General features: G+C 48.3%; 1 protein-coding gene across 5 annotated transcripts in view; it reads left to right on the forward strand.

Annotated features, from left to right (window-relative positions):
• The window catches only part of KDM2B (lysine demethylase 2B), a 127,337-nt gene that overhangs the window by 87,019 nt on the left and 26,874 nt on the right, over window positions 1-13,444 (forward strand). Inside the window, exon 1 of one of the 5 annotated variants that reach the window (XM_075996531.1) lies at window positions 7,761-7,973. The exons of the other annotated variants lie outside the window; for them this stretch is intronic. Coding sequence (XP_075852646.1) covers window positions 7,920-7,973 — 54 coding nt within the window. The 5' untranslated portion in view covers window positions 7,761-7,919. Of the gene's footprint in view, window positions 1-7,760; window positions 7,974-13,444 lie in introns of those variants that run through there. 5 annotated transcript variants of the gene reach the window in all.

The following is a 13,444-nucleotide window of genomic DNA, read 5'->3' on the forward strand; positions in this document are numbered from 1 at the left end:
GGAGCACACATTGAATCTGTTCTTAACTCTCTCTTTTATTCTAGACTGTTCTCAGGACTTTGATTTGTAGAAAACACAAGAGCCACGTGTCCTGCAGAACATCCCAGTCTATGCATTTGTCTGTGTCCTTGCAGTGTCATCTAGTTTATGTCTTGCAATTTCTGTAAGCTGGCAATTAGTTCTAAAGGCTTGGTTAGACTGAAGTAAACACCATAGTTGATAAAGGCCCAGGGCAATCTGATCTGTTGTTATTCAGTTATCATTCTTCCTTCTTTCCTCCAGAGAGTCTGGGTGGGGTTGCTGCGGGACCCATTCATTGATGGCTTCCATACCTGTTGATCATTCTTTGCTGTATCAATAATGGTATCAGGAGCTGGTGCAGTGGCACACGCCTATAGTGTTAGCTACTTGAGAGGCCTGAGGTGGGAGGACTGCTTGAGCCCAGGAGTGCTAGGCCAGCTGAAAAATTTATATAAATGAAAAAAATAATTTTATCAGGAGATGACAAATGATCTTTGGAGAATGTCATTCCTCCCATATGAGTTAGCTGGGATTCTTTTGCAGAGCTTTGCCTTATCAATTGTGGCTACCCTTAAATACTGTTCTTCCTGAAAAGGCAGCATGCATGCTTAACTTGTTTCTCTTTAAATGCTGATTTTCAAAGTAAGGAGTTGGTTTTTAAGTGCTGCTTCAAATGGTGACAGTTGAGTTTTGTCAGGCTTTTCCTATTTTGAGTTTAATGATGGGCAGCAGGAGGGGAGGGAGAGGGAGAGGGAGAGAGAGAGGGAGGGAGGGAGGGAGGGAGGGAGAGAGAGAGAGAGAGAGAGAGAGAAAAGAAAGGAGGGAGACAGGTGCCTTGTGTATGTTATCAGAGCCCATCAGACCCCCATTAGTGACTGTTAGCAGCTCATTTAGAAGGTGATTCAACTATCTCTTTGGCTTGGTTAGTTTCAATGTTTCCTAGGGTTTAGGACCTATATTTCTTAACCAGATTACTTTTCAGGAATGGGAACACAAATCATTCTTTAGTGATGATAGAGCCTAGGGAGATGGTTCCCACACTTGGAGAGCAAAGAAAGTTCACTCAAAGTCCTGGGGTGGGAGTCAGGCTTCTCCTCATGCCCAAGTTTTATTGATTTATTTTATTTTATTTTGAGATGAGATCTCACTATGTTCAAGATCTAGGCTGCTCTTGAACTCTTGGCCTCAAGTGTTCCTCCCGCCTCAGCTTCCCAAGTAGCTGGGAGTACAGGCACAAGCCACTGCACCCAGCTTCAAGTTTTAGATACAATTATTTTGGTCTCCATTTTTGACAAATTTAGCTAACCTAGGGAAAATGTGGCTGATGAAAAAAAATATGTAGATACAGACACAGTTACTTGTCACTTAGTGACTGGGATATGTTCTGAGAAATGTGTTGCTAGACAATTGCGGCTGTGTGTGAACATCATAGAGTGTAATCACACAAAACTAGACAGTACTGCCTGCTTACACACTTAGGCTATATGGTGTAGCCTATTTCTCCTCGCTACAAACCTGGGCAGCATGTTACTATACTGAATACTGTAGGCAACTGTAACATAATCATGAGTATTTGTGTATCTAAACATATCTAAACACAGAAAAGGTACAGTAAAAATACGGTATTATAACCTATGGGACCAGAGTCATTGACCAAAATGTCCTTATGTGCCACATGGCTGTATATGCTTTTTTTTTGAGACAGAGTCTCGCTTTGTTGCCCAGGCTAGAGTGAGTGCTGTGGCGTCAGCCTGGCTCACAGCAACCTCAAACTCCTGGGCTCAAGCCATCCTGCTTGCCTCAGCCTCCCGAGTAGCTGGGACTACAGGCATGCACCACCATGCCTGGCTCATTTTTTCTATATATATTAGTTGGCCAATTAATTTCTTTCTATTTATAGTAGAGACGGGGGTCTCGCTCTTGTTCAGGCTGGTTTCGAACTCCTGACCTCGAATAATTTGCCCGCCTCGACCTCCCAGAGTGCTAGGACTACAGGCGTGAGCCACCGTGCCCGGCAAAAATCAACCATTTTAAAGTGAACAATTTGGCCAGGCACGGTGGCTCACGCCTGTAATCCTAACACTCTGGGAGGCCGAGGCGGGCGGATTGCTAGAGGTCAGGAGTTCGAAACTAGCCTGAGCAAGAGCGAGACCCTGTCTCTACTATAAATAGAAAGAAATTAATTGGCCAACTAATATATATAGAAAAAAAAAATTAGCCGGGCTTGGTGGCACATGCCTGTAGTCCCAGCTACTCGGGAGGCTGAGGCAGTAGGATCACTTGAGCCCAGGAGTTTGAGGTTGCTGTGAGCTAGGCTGACACCACGGCACTCACTCTAGCCTGGGCAACAAAGTGAGATCCTGACTCAAAAAAAATAAAAAAAATAAAGTGAACAATTCATTGCCATTTAGTACATTCAAAGTGTTACACAACCGTCACTTCTACCTAACTTCAAAATATTTTCATCACCCTCTATAGGAAACCCCATCCCCATCTGCTTTCGCTCCCTACTCCCCCTCCCCCAGGCCCTAGCAACCACTAATCTACTTTCTGTCTCTGTGGATTTGCCTGTTCTGGACATTTCATATAAATGGAATCCTACAATACATGGTCTTGTGTCTGGCTTCCTTACTTAGCATCCAGTTGTCGAGGTTCATCCGTGTTGGAGCATGTGTCAGCGCTGTGTTCCTTTTTATGGTTGAGTCATATTCCATCCTAGGGACAGACCACCTTTCGTTTATCCATTCATAAACAAAATGGGTATTTGAGTCGTTTCTGCCTTGCGGCTGTTGTGAATAGAGCTGATGTGAATGAGATGAGCACAATTTTACACACGCTTTTGCCTTTTTGCCTTATCATCTCACTTGGACTAATCTTTGGGTTTGGTCTTTTTTTGTTGTTGTTTGTTTTTTGACACAAAGTCTCACTCTGTTGCCAGGGCTAGAGTGCCATGGCGTCAGCCTAGCTCACAGCAACCTCAAATTCCTGGGCTCAAAGCAATCCTTCTGCCTCAGCCTCCCAAGTAGCTGGGACTACAGGCATGCGCCACCATGCCTGGCTAATTTTTTCTAGATATTTTTAGTTGTCCAGCTAATTTCTTTCTATTTTTTTAGTACAGACAGGGTCTCACTCTTGCTCAGGCTGGTCTTGAACTCCTAAGCTCAAACGATCCTCCTACCTCAGCCTCCCAGAGTGCTAGGATTACAGGCGTGAGCCACTGCGCAGGGCCTGGTCTTTTGTTTTGAGTCCAAGTTGCACAGAATTTTAGTTCCTACTTCTCTTGGCTGTTTTTTGTTTTGTTTGAGAATGGTGGGCTAGACAGAGTGATGGGTACTCTGTTTAGCAAGGGAACCAAGTGGAGATTTGGTCTTACTACAAAAAATATTTTTAAATTACAAAGTCTTGACTGGAATTCTATGCTAGCATTTTATGTATATTTAGCTCCTTATATTTTCAGGTGGGGGAGTTATAAAGTGAACTCACATTTCTAGTCCAAATTGTCTTGGTCAGCGTTAGCGTGGATTTTGGTAGGGAAATGGATGGAGAAGGGAGGTAAGTTTCTAAGGTCAGCAAAGGTGTTGGAAATGAGGTGGGTGGGAGAAAAGCATTTCACAGATTGATGCCAGTCACCTGTTAAATTAGTTAATTTTTCAAAATCCTGTGCACAGTCACAAATCTTCCAGTGAATGTAACTATTTATTGGCTGACTTTGGTAATGTAAGGAGACCTAATTAGGAGAGGAACCCTCATTTCACAGAGAGTTTGCTGTATTTAGAAGACTTATATGACAAATATGTGAGGTTTTTAAATGCTCCTGGCCTGACTCTCCAGGGGAAAAATAGAAAGCAATTAAATAACATTAGTAACTTCCTTAACAGAAATCACTGCAGCCCCTAGTCTGCCATACTGTTGCTCTTTGAACCACAGTTTTATCCAGGTAACCTTAGAGTCCTGTGTTATGTGATAAGTACTCATTTACATTATGGCAGAAAAATAAGCCTCCAAAAGACCTACATTTGCCATTAAGGGGGGCAAATCTATTGAAGAACAGAGACAAATGGTAAAATAATAGTAAAATAACTGAAGCATGCATTCTCTATTGCTTGTTAGGCATAAATTATTACTTGTATTAGGAGGTGACCCTTTGCAGGCCTGCTCTGTCACTTCTGTTCCCTCCTTAGGGGCATGTTTACAAACATGATACCAGCCAGTCATTGGTGTCCACACAAAAAGAATCTGTTCTCTTTCCCTTCTCGGGAGTCTCTGGAAAATAATGTTCCCAAGCTTTATCCTTGGCCTTTGGGACATGGGCGCAAGGAAAGGGACCACATGTTGGAGAGACCCTCCCCCTAGGTAAGCCAGAATCCAGGGGGACATTGGCCCAGTCTGCCCTTCCCCCTGCCATTCCTGGCAGTGGGCGTGGAGAAGATGGTGACTAAGGTGAACCCCTCTACACTCCTCCTTTCCACCTTAGCACATTGCCTGTCCCTGCCCTGGGACAAGGCTAAGTCTGGGCAAAACCTCTTGGCAGCCAGGGATCCTTCCTGAGGTTTCACAATCTGATAGGCAGATCAGAAAATTAAATGACACCCAGGGAAGCAGGTGACAGTTGTGATCGAGGAGGACTTGTCTTTCATGGGTGTTTGTTTATTTCCTCATCATGTGGCAAAAGTTCTGGATCCTTTTGGCTGAGGGCAAGCACCAAGTGCCTGGGTGGCATCAGCCTCGGGGAGCTCTTTCTAAGAACATGAGCAAGCCTCTGCCAAGTGGAGGCGGGAGCGGTTCAGTTCTTAGGGTCACTCAAAGACGAGGTCAAGAGAGAGAAAGGGCCAGCCAAAGGCACAGTCTAAATGCTCAATTTTACGGTGGCATCTACCAGGCAAGGGGTGACATAATGTGCCTTTTTATGTACAGTTCAGCACACTGTTAATACAAGACAGATGCTGGATAACTGTGCATGCCAGTTAACTAAAGGAAACTTGGTTGAGGGAAATAGGAGGAGTAAGAAGCACTTTGCAGGTGTCAGAAGAGGAATTTGGAAGAGGTGTTAGGTTAGTGGCTAGAAGGAGTCTTCTTAGTGTTTGGAGAGAACCCACCACGTTACCATGTCTTAACTGTAGCTTGCTCATTCCACAGTTGGCCCTTGACAGGTCAGATAGCAGTCTGGCTATCAAAACCATCCCTACCCACCTTGCAATTGGATTTGAACAGAGAATACGGAATTTACAACATCTAGTTAGGGACACTTAATTTTTTCCTGCTGAAGTCTGAGTTTGTCATTTGAATTATTACACTGATCTTATTTGGCGTTCTCCTCTCTTGTCTTTGGCATGAAGCATTGGGGCGGCCTGGGTAAGAGCCCAGGCTCCATTCGCCTTCGGGGTCAGATCCAGATCCTTTCACTACCTTACAGCCATGTACCTCAGTCTTCTCACCTGTAAAACAGGTGAACAGTGGTACATACTTCACAGGGCTGTTCACAGCAGTAAATGAGATCATGTCTATAGCACACTTAGCACTGGATCTGGCCCTTTAAACATGCCTAGTAAAAGCTGGTGGTATTACTTTCACTGGAATGGAAGGGGTCCCTGGAAGGGGACTCTCTCTGGATGGTTTGAGGGAGGGACCCTAGACTTGAGAGCTGCTTCCTACTTCTCTTTGGCCCTTCATTTCCTCACCTGTGAAGTGAAGGCGTCTGGTGAGGCCCCTTCTGTCTCTGAAATGACATAATGTGAGAAAGGAAGTTTGTGTTAGCTGCAGCTTCTTCTGTTTGTCCACGCTTTCCCTTTCTCTTCTTTGAGCCACTATCATTGAGAACTGTTGTCTTTTAACTTCCTTTAATACAGAAGTGAGCTTTGGAGAGTCCTTGAAGGAAATCAGCTCCAAGACAGTTCTGAATAAACTCGTGCTCCTGATTGGTAATGGGAAAGACCTTTGAGAAAAAGTCCTGCTTACAGACTTTTCTCTTGATGATTATGTCATTTGGGTGTCTCTCTGCCCCTGCAGGTTTGACCAATTACAATGAAGTGAAAGCATGTTTAGCCTGTTATCAGCCCTTTCTTTTTCAAAGGTTTCCTATGGGGTAGAGTGTGTCCCCTAAGAGGTCACATAGACTTAAGTTCAGACAAGGTAGCTTTTAAAAAGCTAAGACCTTTAGGTTTGGGGTGAGGAGTATTCATTTGCTTGTTTTTGTTGTAACCTTGAGTGGATTGTGAAAAATATAAGGGTGGGGAGAAGAAAACTGAGAACAGATATGTTTTGGTAAAGTACAAGTCTGCCGGGATTTTTTCCATAGTGTCAGTGAGTGTATAAATTTCAGACAGACTTTAAAATCTCCTCAGTAAAACTGACATCCTTGCTTATTCACTCCTGCTGGCTCTATGCTAGAAGCCTCCTGAGTTTTATTTACAAGGTCTCCACTACACTGTCTGCCTTCTTTGAAAACCCAGGCCTTTACCTGCCTGCCTGTCCCTTGTGTTCTCACAGTGGATTTCGGGGCCAGTGGCCTAACCATTGCAGAGTTGATCACCTGATTTCATGGCATAATCTTAGGAAAGCTTTGATCCCTTTACAAAAGGTTATCCATCGCTCAGTAAATCGTTCCCATTGTATGGATAAAGAAACTGAGCAGGTACAGGTGTGCACATTGATCCATCCTTGGACAGATGGATATACAGGCCACCTGCCCAGCTAAGCCATCCTTAGCGTGTGTTTAACTGTTGTTATTACAGCATTGGTCATTGGTCTATTTTAGAGTAAGGGCTGCTGGCTTAAGTGCCCAGTGGATTTTCCTTTTTTCCCTTTGGAATGACGATCAATCTGGATTTCTAGCAACAATTTTCTGCAGGAGTGGGTTGCAGTTGGAGTAAGCACTAGAAACCTTTACAGTAAAAAATTCAGAAACCCACACCTTCCGGGGCTGCCAGTCCCTTAGGAGAACTGCGCTCTGGCATGCAGCGCCCTCCATCCTTGCTAGGTTGACTCCTGGGGCACCACAGGAAGGGGGGTTGCTGTCCGAGAGGGTGGGGTGCCCACCTCAGGGCAGGGCCCTGGGCGTTCTCTGTGACAGCCCGTGTCCCGCCTGCACCACCTCACGTTTGACGCTGGTTCTCGATCTGGAAAGGCAAATCCGAGGGCAGAGGGGGCAGCGTCGGGAGGGCAGCCCTGCCCAGCCGCCCGCGTCGGGGAAACTGGGCCCCCAGATCTTATCCAGGCCAGCGGCCTGCAGGCTCCGGGGTAGGGGGCTCCCGGGTTCGCGGGCGTCAGGTCCCGTTCCCGAGCGTGTGCAAACCCGGTAGCTCGCGTGCCCGCTGCTAGCTTGGGGCGCGGGGACCCATGCTTGGCTTCGCGTGCAGGGCCGCCCCCCGTGGCCGTGCGTCCCTGGGCTGCGGCGAGGCGCCCCACAGGACCACACAAAAGACCCCACCCCAGGCCGGGCGTGCATTTCCTGTTGCAGCGCTGGCGGCGTGCAGCCACCCATGTGCAGCCCGCGGCGGGGCCGGGCGGGGCGCCGGCACGCCCCCACGCAGCCCGGGTCCCCGCGCTCCGGCCGCGCGGGGCCGCCCTCGGCAGACCCGCCCCCGTGTCACCGCAGGCCGGGCTCCCTTTGTGTGCGGCCCGAACGCCGCGGCCGCGCCATTGGCCCGCCCGCCCGGGGGGCCAGCCCCTTCCTGGCTCGCCTCATGCATATGCATGAGCGCCCCGGCCCTCCCCGCGCCGGCCCCTCCCCGCCCCCTCCCGCGCGGGCGTGCGAGGCGCGCGGCGCGGCTCCCTCCTCGCGGCAGCGGGAGCCCGAGCCGAGCCCGAGCCAGGGCGAGCCGAGCCTGCTCCGGGCGGGCGGCGGCGGCGGCGCCGCTCCAGCCATGTCAGCGCGCGCGAGCCTGGGCCCACCATGAGCCATGGCCATGTCCGTGAGCGCCGAGGACGACGACTATGAATCGGAGCCGGACCAGGTCGGCGGCCGGGTGGGGCTGAGGGAGGGACCCGCCGCCCGACCTCGCGCCCGGCTGCCTGACGAGCCGAGGGCGGCCGCGACGCCGCCGCCGCGATGAGGAGAAAGTTTTGCAGCCGCCGCCGGCGGGGCCGCAGGGCCCGGCCCGAGCGGGGCGTGGAGGAGCGCGGCAGGCCGGCGGCCCCGCAGCCGGCCCGGGCAGGGGGCGTGTGCGGGCGGCGTGCGCGCGGGTGGCCGCCGGGCGCCGCGGGGACAATGTGGGCCGCGGGGCCTCGCCGTCGGGCGGGCCTGCGGGCGCGGGCCACGGCTCGCGGGCAAGTTGCGGGCGGCCGCGGGGCGCGCCGCGCCTCCCCTGGCGCCCCAGCCCGCGGCCCACGCGCGTGCCGGCCGCCCCGGGCGCACCCGGACCCCGCGGGCGCCGGCGCCTCCTTCCTTTCTGTTTGCAAAGTTGCACCGGGACCCTCGGCCTCCGGGCTGGAGGACGCCGGGGCCCGTGGGCCCGACGGCCCGAGCTTTTGTCTGGGCGCCGCGCGCCCGCCCGCCCGCCGTGGGCAGACGGAGACAGGAAGGGGTGCGAGCCGGGCCGGCGCGGGCCACCCGGAACCCGGGCGAGTCCGCTCCGCCGCGCGACGGCGGAGGAAGCCGTGACCCCAGATGGCAGGACTTGGCCTGGGGTGGATTTAGGAGGAAGAGCTGCCTCTCTCGGGACCGGGGGAGAAATCTGTGTGTAAAACAAAGCCCTGGGTGTGTTTACGGCGTGAATTTACTCCGGGAAGGTTCGCATTTGGGAAGCAGGGGAAGAAAGTTGAGGTTTTGCGAGGTATAATCTGCAGAATAATATTCGGAACAAGACACAGGCTAGGTAGACTTGTCCAAGGAATTAAGAATGGGATGGGTTGAGTTATCAAGTGGCATTGGACGGACTGGGTGAATAAGATGCTTATTTATAATCCTGGTGCATTTCCTTAGTGGAATAAAGGTGTTTGAGAGTGACCGAGCTGAAATGTGGGAGCTTTTTTTTCACTATCATTAGGCGTAATTGAGGAAGTACTGTATATGCGGCAGTTAAATCGCATCACATGTATTGTTAAGTGGCTTTATTTAACAGAGACAAAGTTAAATTTTATTGTTTCTCAGTTTTGCAGATTTTTCAGGCACGTGTGCCTTCTGAAGTGTTCTGAACCTCACTGGTTTTTTGTGTTGGATTAACCGAGCGAGGGTCAGGTGGTTTTGGCTTGAACTTTTATCAAGTCAGTAGCATGATGTGTCAATGGCTGTCAAATTCTTGTTGCTTAGCTCACACTACAACTCTTGGTTTTAACATTTTTGGTTCAGTTTGGGTCTGCCTAATCCTGCCAACAGCTTATCATTTGCATAGCACCTGGTTATTCATAGGATGCCGGGCTTGAGGATCCTGTTACCTGTTTTCTGTTTTTGTTTTTTGTTTTTTTTAATTTGGTCACACCCTATGACCTGTGGTAGATACAGTCTTTGACCTGCACAAGACTTAGTGTGTCTTTGTCTCTGGAGAGAAACACAATTTCTCTCTACTACTGAGAGAGACTTCTACTAAGAGAGGACCTGAACTTCTTGTAGACAGGTTTTTTTCTTCCTCCTCAGGTTGGTCAGCCTGTTGTGGCACTATTGGAGTCATTAGCAATGACTTGAGATTGTGATGTTCACTCTAATATGATTTTTTCCCCACTCAGGTGCACTGAGGGAGATGACATCCAGTCGTGGCAATGGGCAGCAGGTTTTTCCCATAGTCCCAACAGAGAATGTGGTTGTCAGCTAAGGGACCCTGCACTTGGAGACACTCCAGGCAGTGCCTCACTGCCCCTCACCTCTTCCTACACTTGTTTCTTTAAGAGTTTTCTCAGTCTAGGCCCTAGAAGAGTGGCTTCCTCTGAGGACCTTGAAGGCATTTGCATCTTCCAGAGCAGAGCTAGAGTCTCTGGAGTCTCCAGCTTGCAAGCTCTAGATCCAGCCCTTCTGGAAGTCTCTTTCCACTTCCTCCCCATCCTGCTGAATATGTTTGGTAGGAAAGGAGAAGGCCCTTAATGAGGAGAGGTGCAAGTCCTGGAGTGTGGGTGGGCAGGTATACTCACCCACCTGCTGGGTGAAAGGACCCCATGGAGGGGCCCTGTGGGAAGTTGCTGCTCAGTCATCTCTGCAGCTGGCCTTGTGCCCCGCCCCCATCCCCATCCCCATCCGAGCCTTAAAGTCTGCACCTCTTTCATCACTTGTCTCTGTGGCTGGCCTGTCTGCCCCACGCCTTCCCCCAGCAGCCTGGATTTTCCCAAGTGTCCTGTGGGACGGCAGCCAGGGTGTGATGGTGGGTAAGCCACATGGACAGGGGGCCCCTCACTTGCTTTGCCAGTGTTCACCTTGGTTGGGCCTTCTCCCATGGACCTCATTTGCCTCTCCAGTACAGAATATGTCAGAAAATTCTTCCACTTTGCTTTCCAGTTTGAGGAGGTGCCCCTTAAAGAAGGGCTGTTACTGAGATGAATTCTTTTTCCAGCCAGTTTTTTTTTTTAATTTCTGCTTTCATTTCTTCTTTTTTGTATAAAAATAACAGCTTGTTGTTGAAAATAATAATAAGGAAATCATGGAGAAGAAAATGTCTTAGAAATTTACGTGATCATAATCATGGTGTTATCCCCCTTCTCAAATATTGAAATTTTAAGATGGGAGGGGTTCCCCAAACCTTCCTGAAAATGTATGCAGAAGTTTTGTTACTTTGTGCTTATGTGTGCATTTCTGGGGAAAAGATCCTTAGCTTTCCTCAGATTCTCCAGAGGTCTTCCAATGCCCTGGGTTTTCTGGCAGCTCTTGTGTTTTTATGCTCTTGCTCTTTGCCCTCAGTATATGAAAAAAATTCAGAGCCCTCCCTGCAGTCTGTAGGTGTGTCTTAAGGGGCTGCAACACTGGTCAAATCCAACTTTTCCTAAGATGTCCATTGTGCTTGAAGATTTGAGGACAGACGTGATGTTGAGATAATATGGCTGTGTCGTGCAGTAGAATGCAGTATTATCACGTTTAAAGAAATTTGGGGGGCTGTGGCCATTGCTTGTGGGACTCAACGTCAGTGCAATATTGTCAAGGGTTGTTTGATAGAAAATTTGTAACTGTTTTAATTGTAAAAACATATAGCTACGTTCTGTTTTTTTTCACTCATTTCTCTTGACAGTTGAAACTCTTGACCACTACCTTCTTGAAACCCTTCCCTGGCTCTCATGATGCCACAGCCTCCTACTGCTTCTTGAGCCTTTCCAGCCATTTCTCAGCAGGTTGCCTTTTCTCTCCTACCATTTAAATGGTTTCTGTCTTGAGGGTACTGTTGAAGATGCTCTTTTTATTCTGCCATTCCCCCTGGACAGCCTCGTGGACTTAACTAGTTTTAAAACCTACACAATGTTGATTTCCAGGTGTGTTTCTTAGTTCTGGTCCCACCTGTCTGCTGGACACCTTCCTTGGATGTCCCTTGGGTCCCTTAGGGTCCATGCGTCCACAGTGGAGTCATCGTTTCCTCCCCTCTCCTAAGCCCCCTGTTGTCCTGTTGCTCAAACCAGAAACCTCAGTCTTCCAGAATTCTTCCTGCTTGCTTACCCCGTGTTCAGCGAATCACCAGATCTTCTAATACTGGGTCCACTTCTAAAATATCTCCTGAATCATCCCCCTCTTCTTCCCTTCCATTGTGTCTGTTCTTGCTTTCATCATCTTCTGCTGATCTCCCTGTCTTTGATCTTGCACACTGCCCAAAAAATACCCACACAGTTGCTAGAACACTATCATGTCGCCTCTGACTGACTCTCGCAGGGTCCATTTCCCTACTGTGGCATAGGAGGCCCTGCAGGATGAGGCTCCTGCCACTTCAGGACTGTTTTCCAGCAGCCGTGTTGAGCTATTTGCAGTTCCTTGAATGTGTCATGTAGTTTCACATCTCTATCAAACTCTTCCTTCTGCCTAGAATACCCACTCCCTACTCCCCCACCCCGCTGCCTGCAAAGTCCTGTTCTCCCTCCAAGGCCCACCTTAGTCACCACCTCCTGTGTTCTGGAATGATTTTTTTCAACCTCCTTTACCCATAAGGTAGGCATTTCTTCTGGGTCAGCATGCCAGGGTCCAGGCATGGAGCTTTCTCATTTACTGGCAGTATGACACTAGGCAGATTACTTTACTGTGCTATGCCTCAGTTTCCTCACTCTTAAATGGTGATGATAGCAATTTCTTCCTCATAGATTATTGATACAAATAATGACAAGAGTGACATTACATCATCTCATTACACTGCATTAATGTATCTGCATGTCTTTCTCCCCCTAGACTGTAATGCCTTTGAGAGTAGGGAACATATTTTACTCATCTCTGTAGTCCCAGCACTTAGCATTGAATCTGATACATAATTCACAGCCAGAAAACACTTGAGTGGGTGGGTGGGTGGGTGAATGTGTGAATGAGGGGGTTAATGAATGAGTCTCCAGTGCAAATTACATACTCTATTAGCTAGTGATGTTCAGCATCTTTTCATGTGCTTATTGGCCATTTGCAGATTGTTTTTGGAGAAATAGCTATTCAAATCCTTTGCCCATTTTTAAATTGGCATATTTATTTTTTTATTGTTGAGTAGTTAGAGTTCTTTGCATATTCTGGATACTAGCTCCTTACTAGATATATGATTTGCAAATATTTTCTCCACCTCTGTGAGCTTTTTTACATGATAGTGTCCTTTAAAGCACAAAAGTTTTTAATTTTGATGAAGTCTAATTTTTCTTCCTCTTTTTATTTTTGCTGCCTGTGCTTTTGATGTCACATCCAAGAAACCATCGCCTAATCAACGTCATGAAGATTTACACCTGTGTGTTTTGTTTTCTAAGCATTTTATAGTTTTAGCTCTATGTTTAGGTCTTTGATCCATTTTTTAGTTTTTGTTATTACTGTTTTCTTTTTTGAGACAGAGTCTCTATCACTCAGGCTGGAGTACAGTCGTGCCATCGTGGCTTACTGCAGCCAGCCTCAAACTCCCAGGCTCAAGCAGTTCTCTCGCCACAGCTTCCTGAGTAGCTGGGACTACAGGTGCATGCCACCACACCCAGCTAATTTTTAAATTTTTTTTCGTAGAGAGGGGTCTTGCCATGTTGCCCCGCTGGTCTCGAGCTCCTGGCCTCAAGCAGTCTTCCACCTGTGCCTCTCAAACTGCTGGTATTTTTATATATGGTGTGAGTAGGGGTCTACCATTATTCTTTTGCATGTAAATAGCCATTTTTCCCAGCACCATATGTTAAAAAAGCTGTTCTTTCACCTCTGAATTGTCTTGGCACCCTTGTTGAAAATCATTTGGTCAAAAATTCAAGTTTATTTCTGGACTCTAAATTCTAGTCCACTGATCTGTTTGTCCTTGCCACTAACTACAACACCGTCTTATTTACTGTAGCTTTGTAGTGAGTGTTGAAATCAGGAAGTGTAAAT

The sequence above is a fragment of the Microcebus murinus genome, chromosome 22 (assembly GCF_040939455.1).
Source record: "Microcebus murinus isolate Inina chromosome 22, M.murinus_Inina_mat1.0, whole genome shotgun sequence".
NCBI classification, from domain to species: domain Eukaryota; kingdom Metazoa; phylum Chordata; class Mammalia; order Primates; family Cheirogaleidae; genus Microcebus; species Microcebus murinus.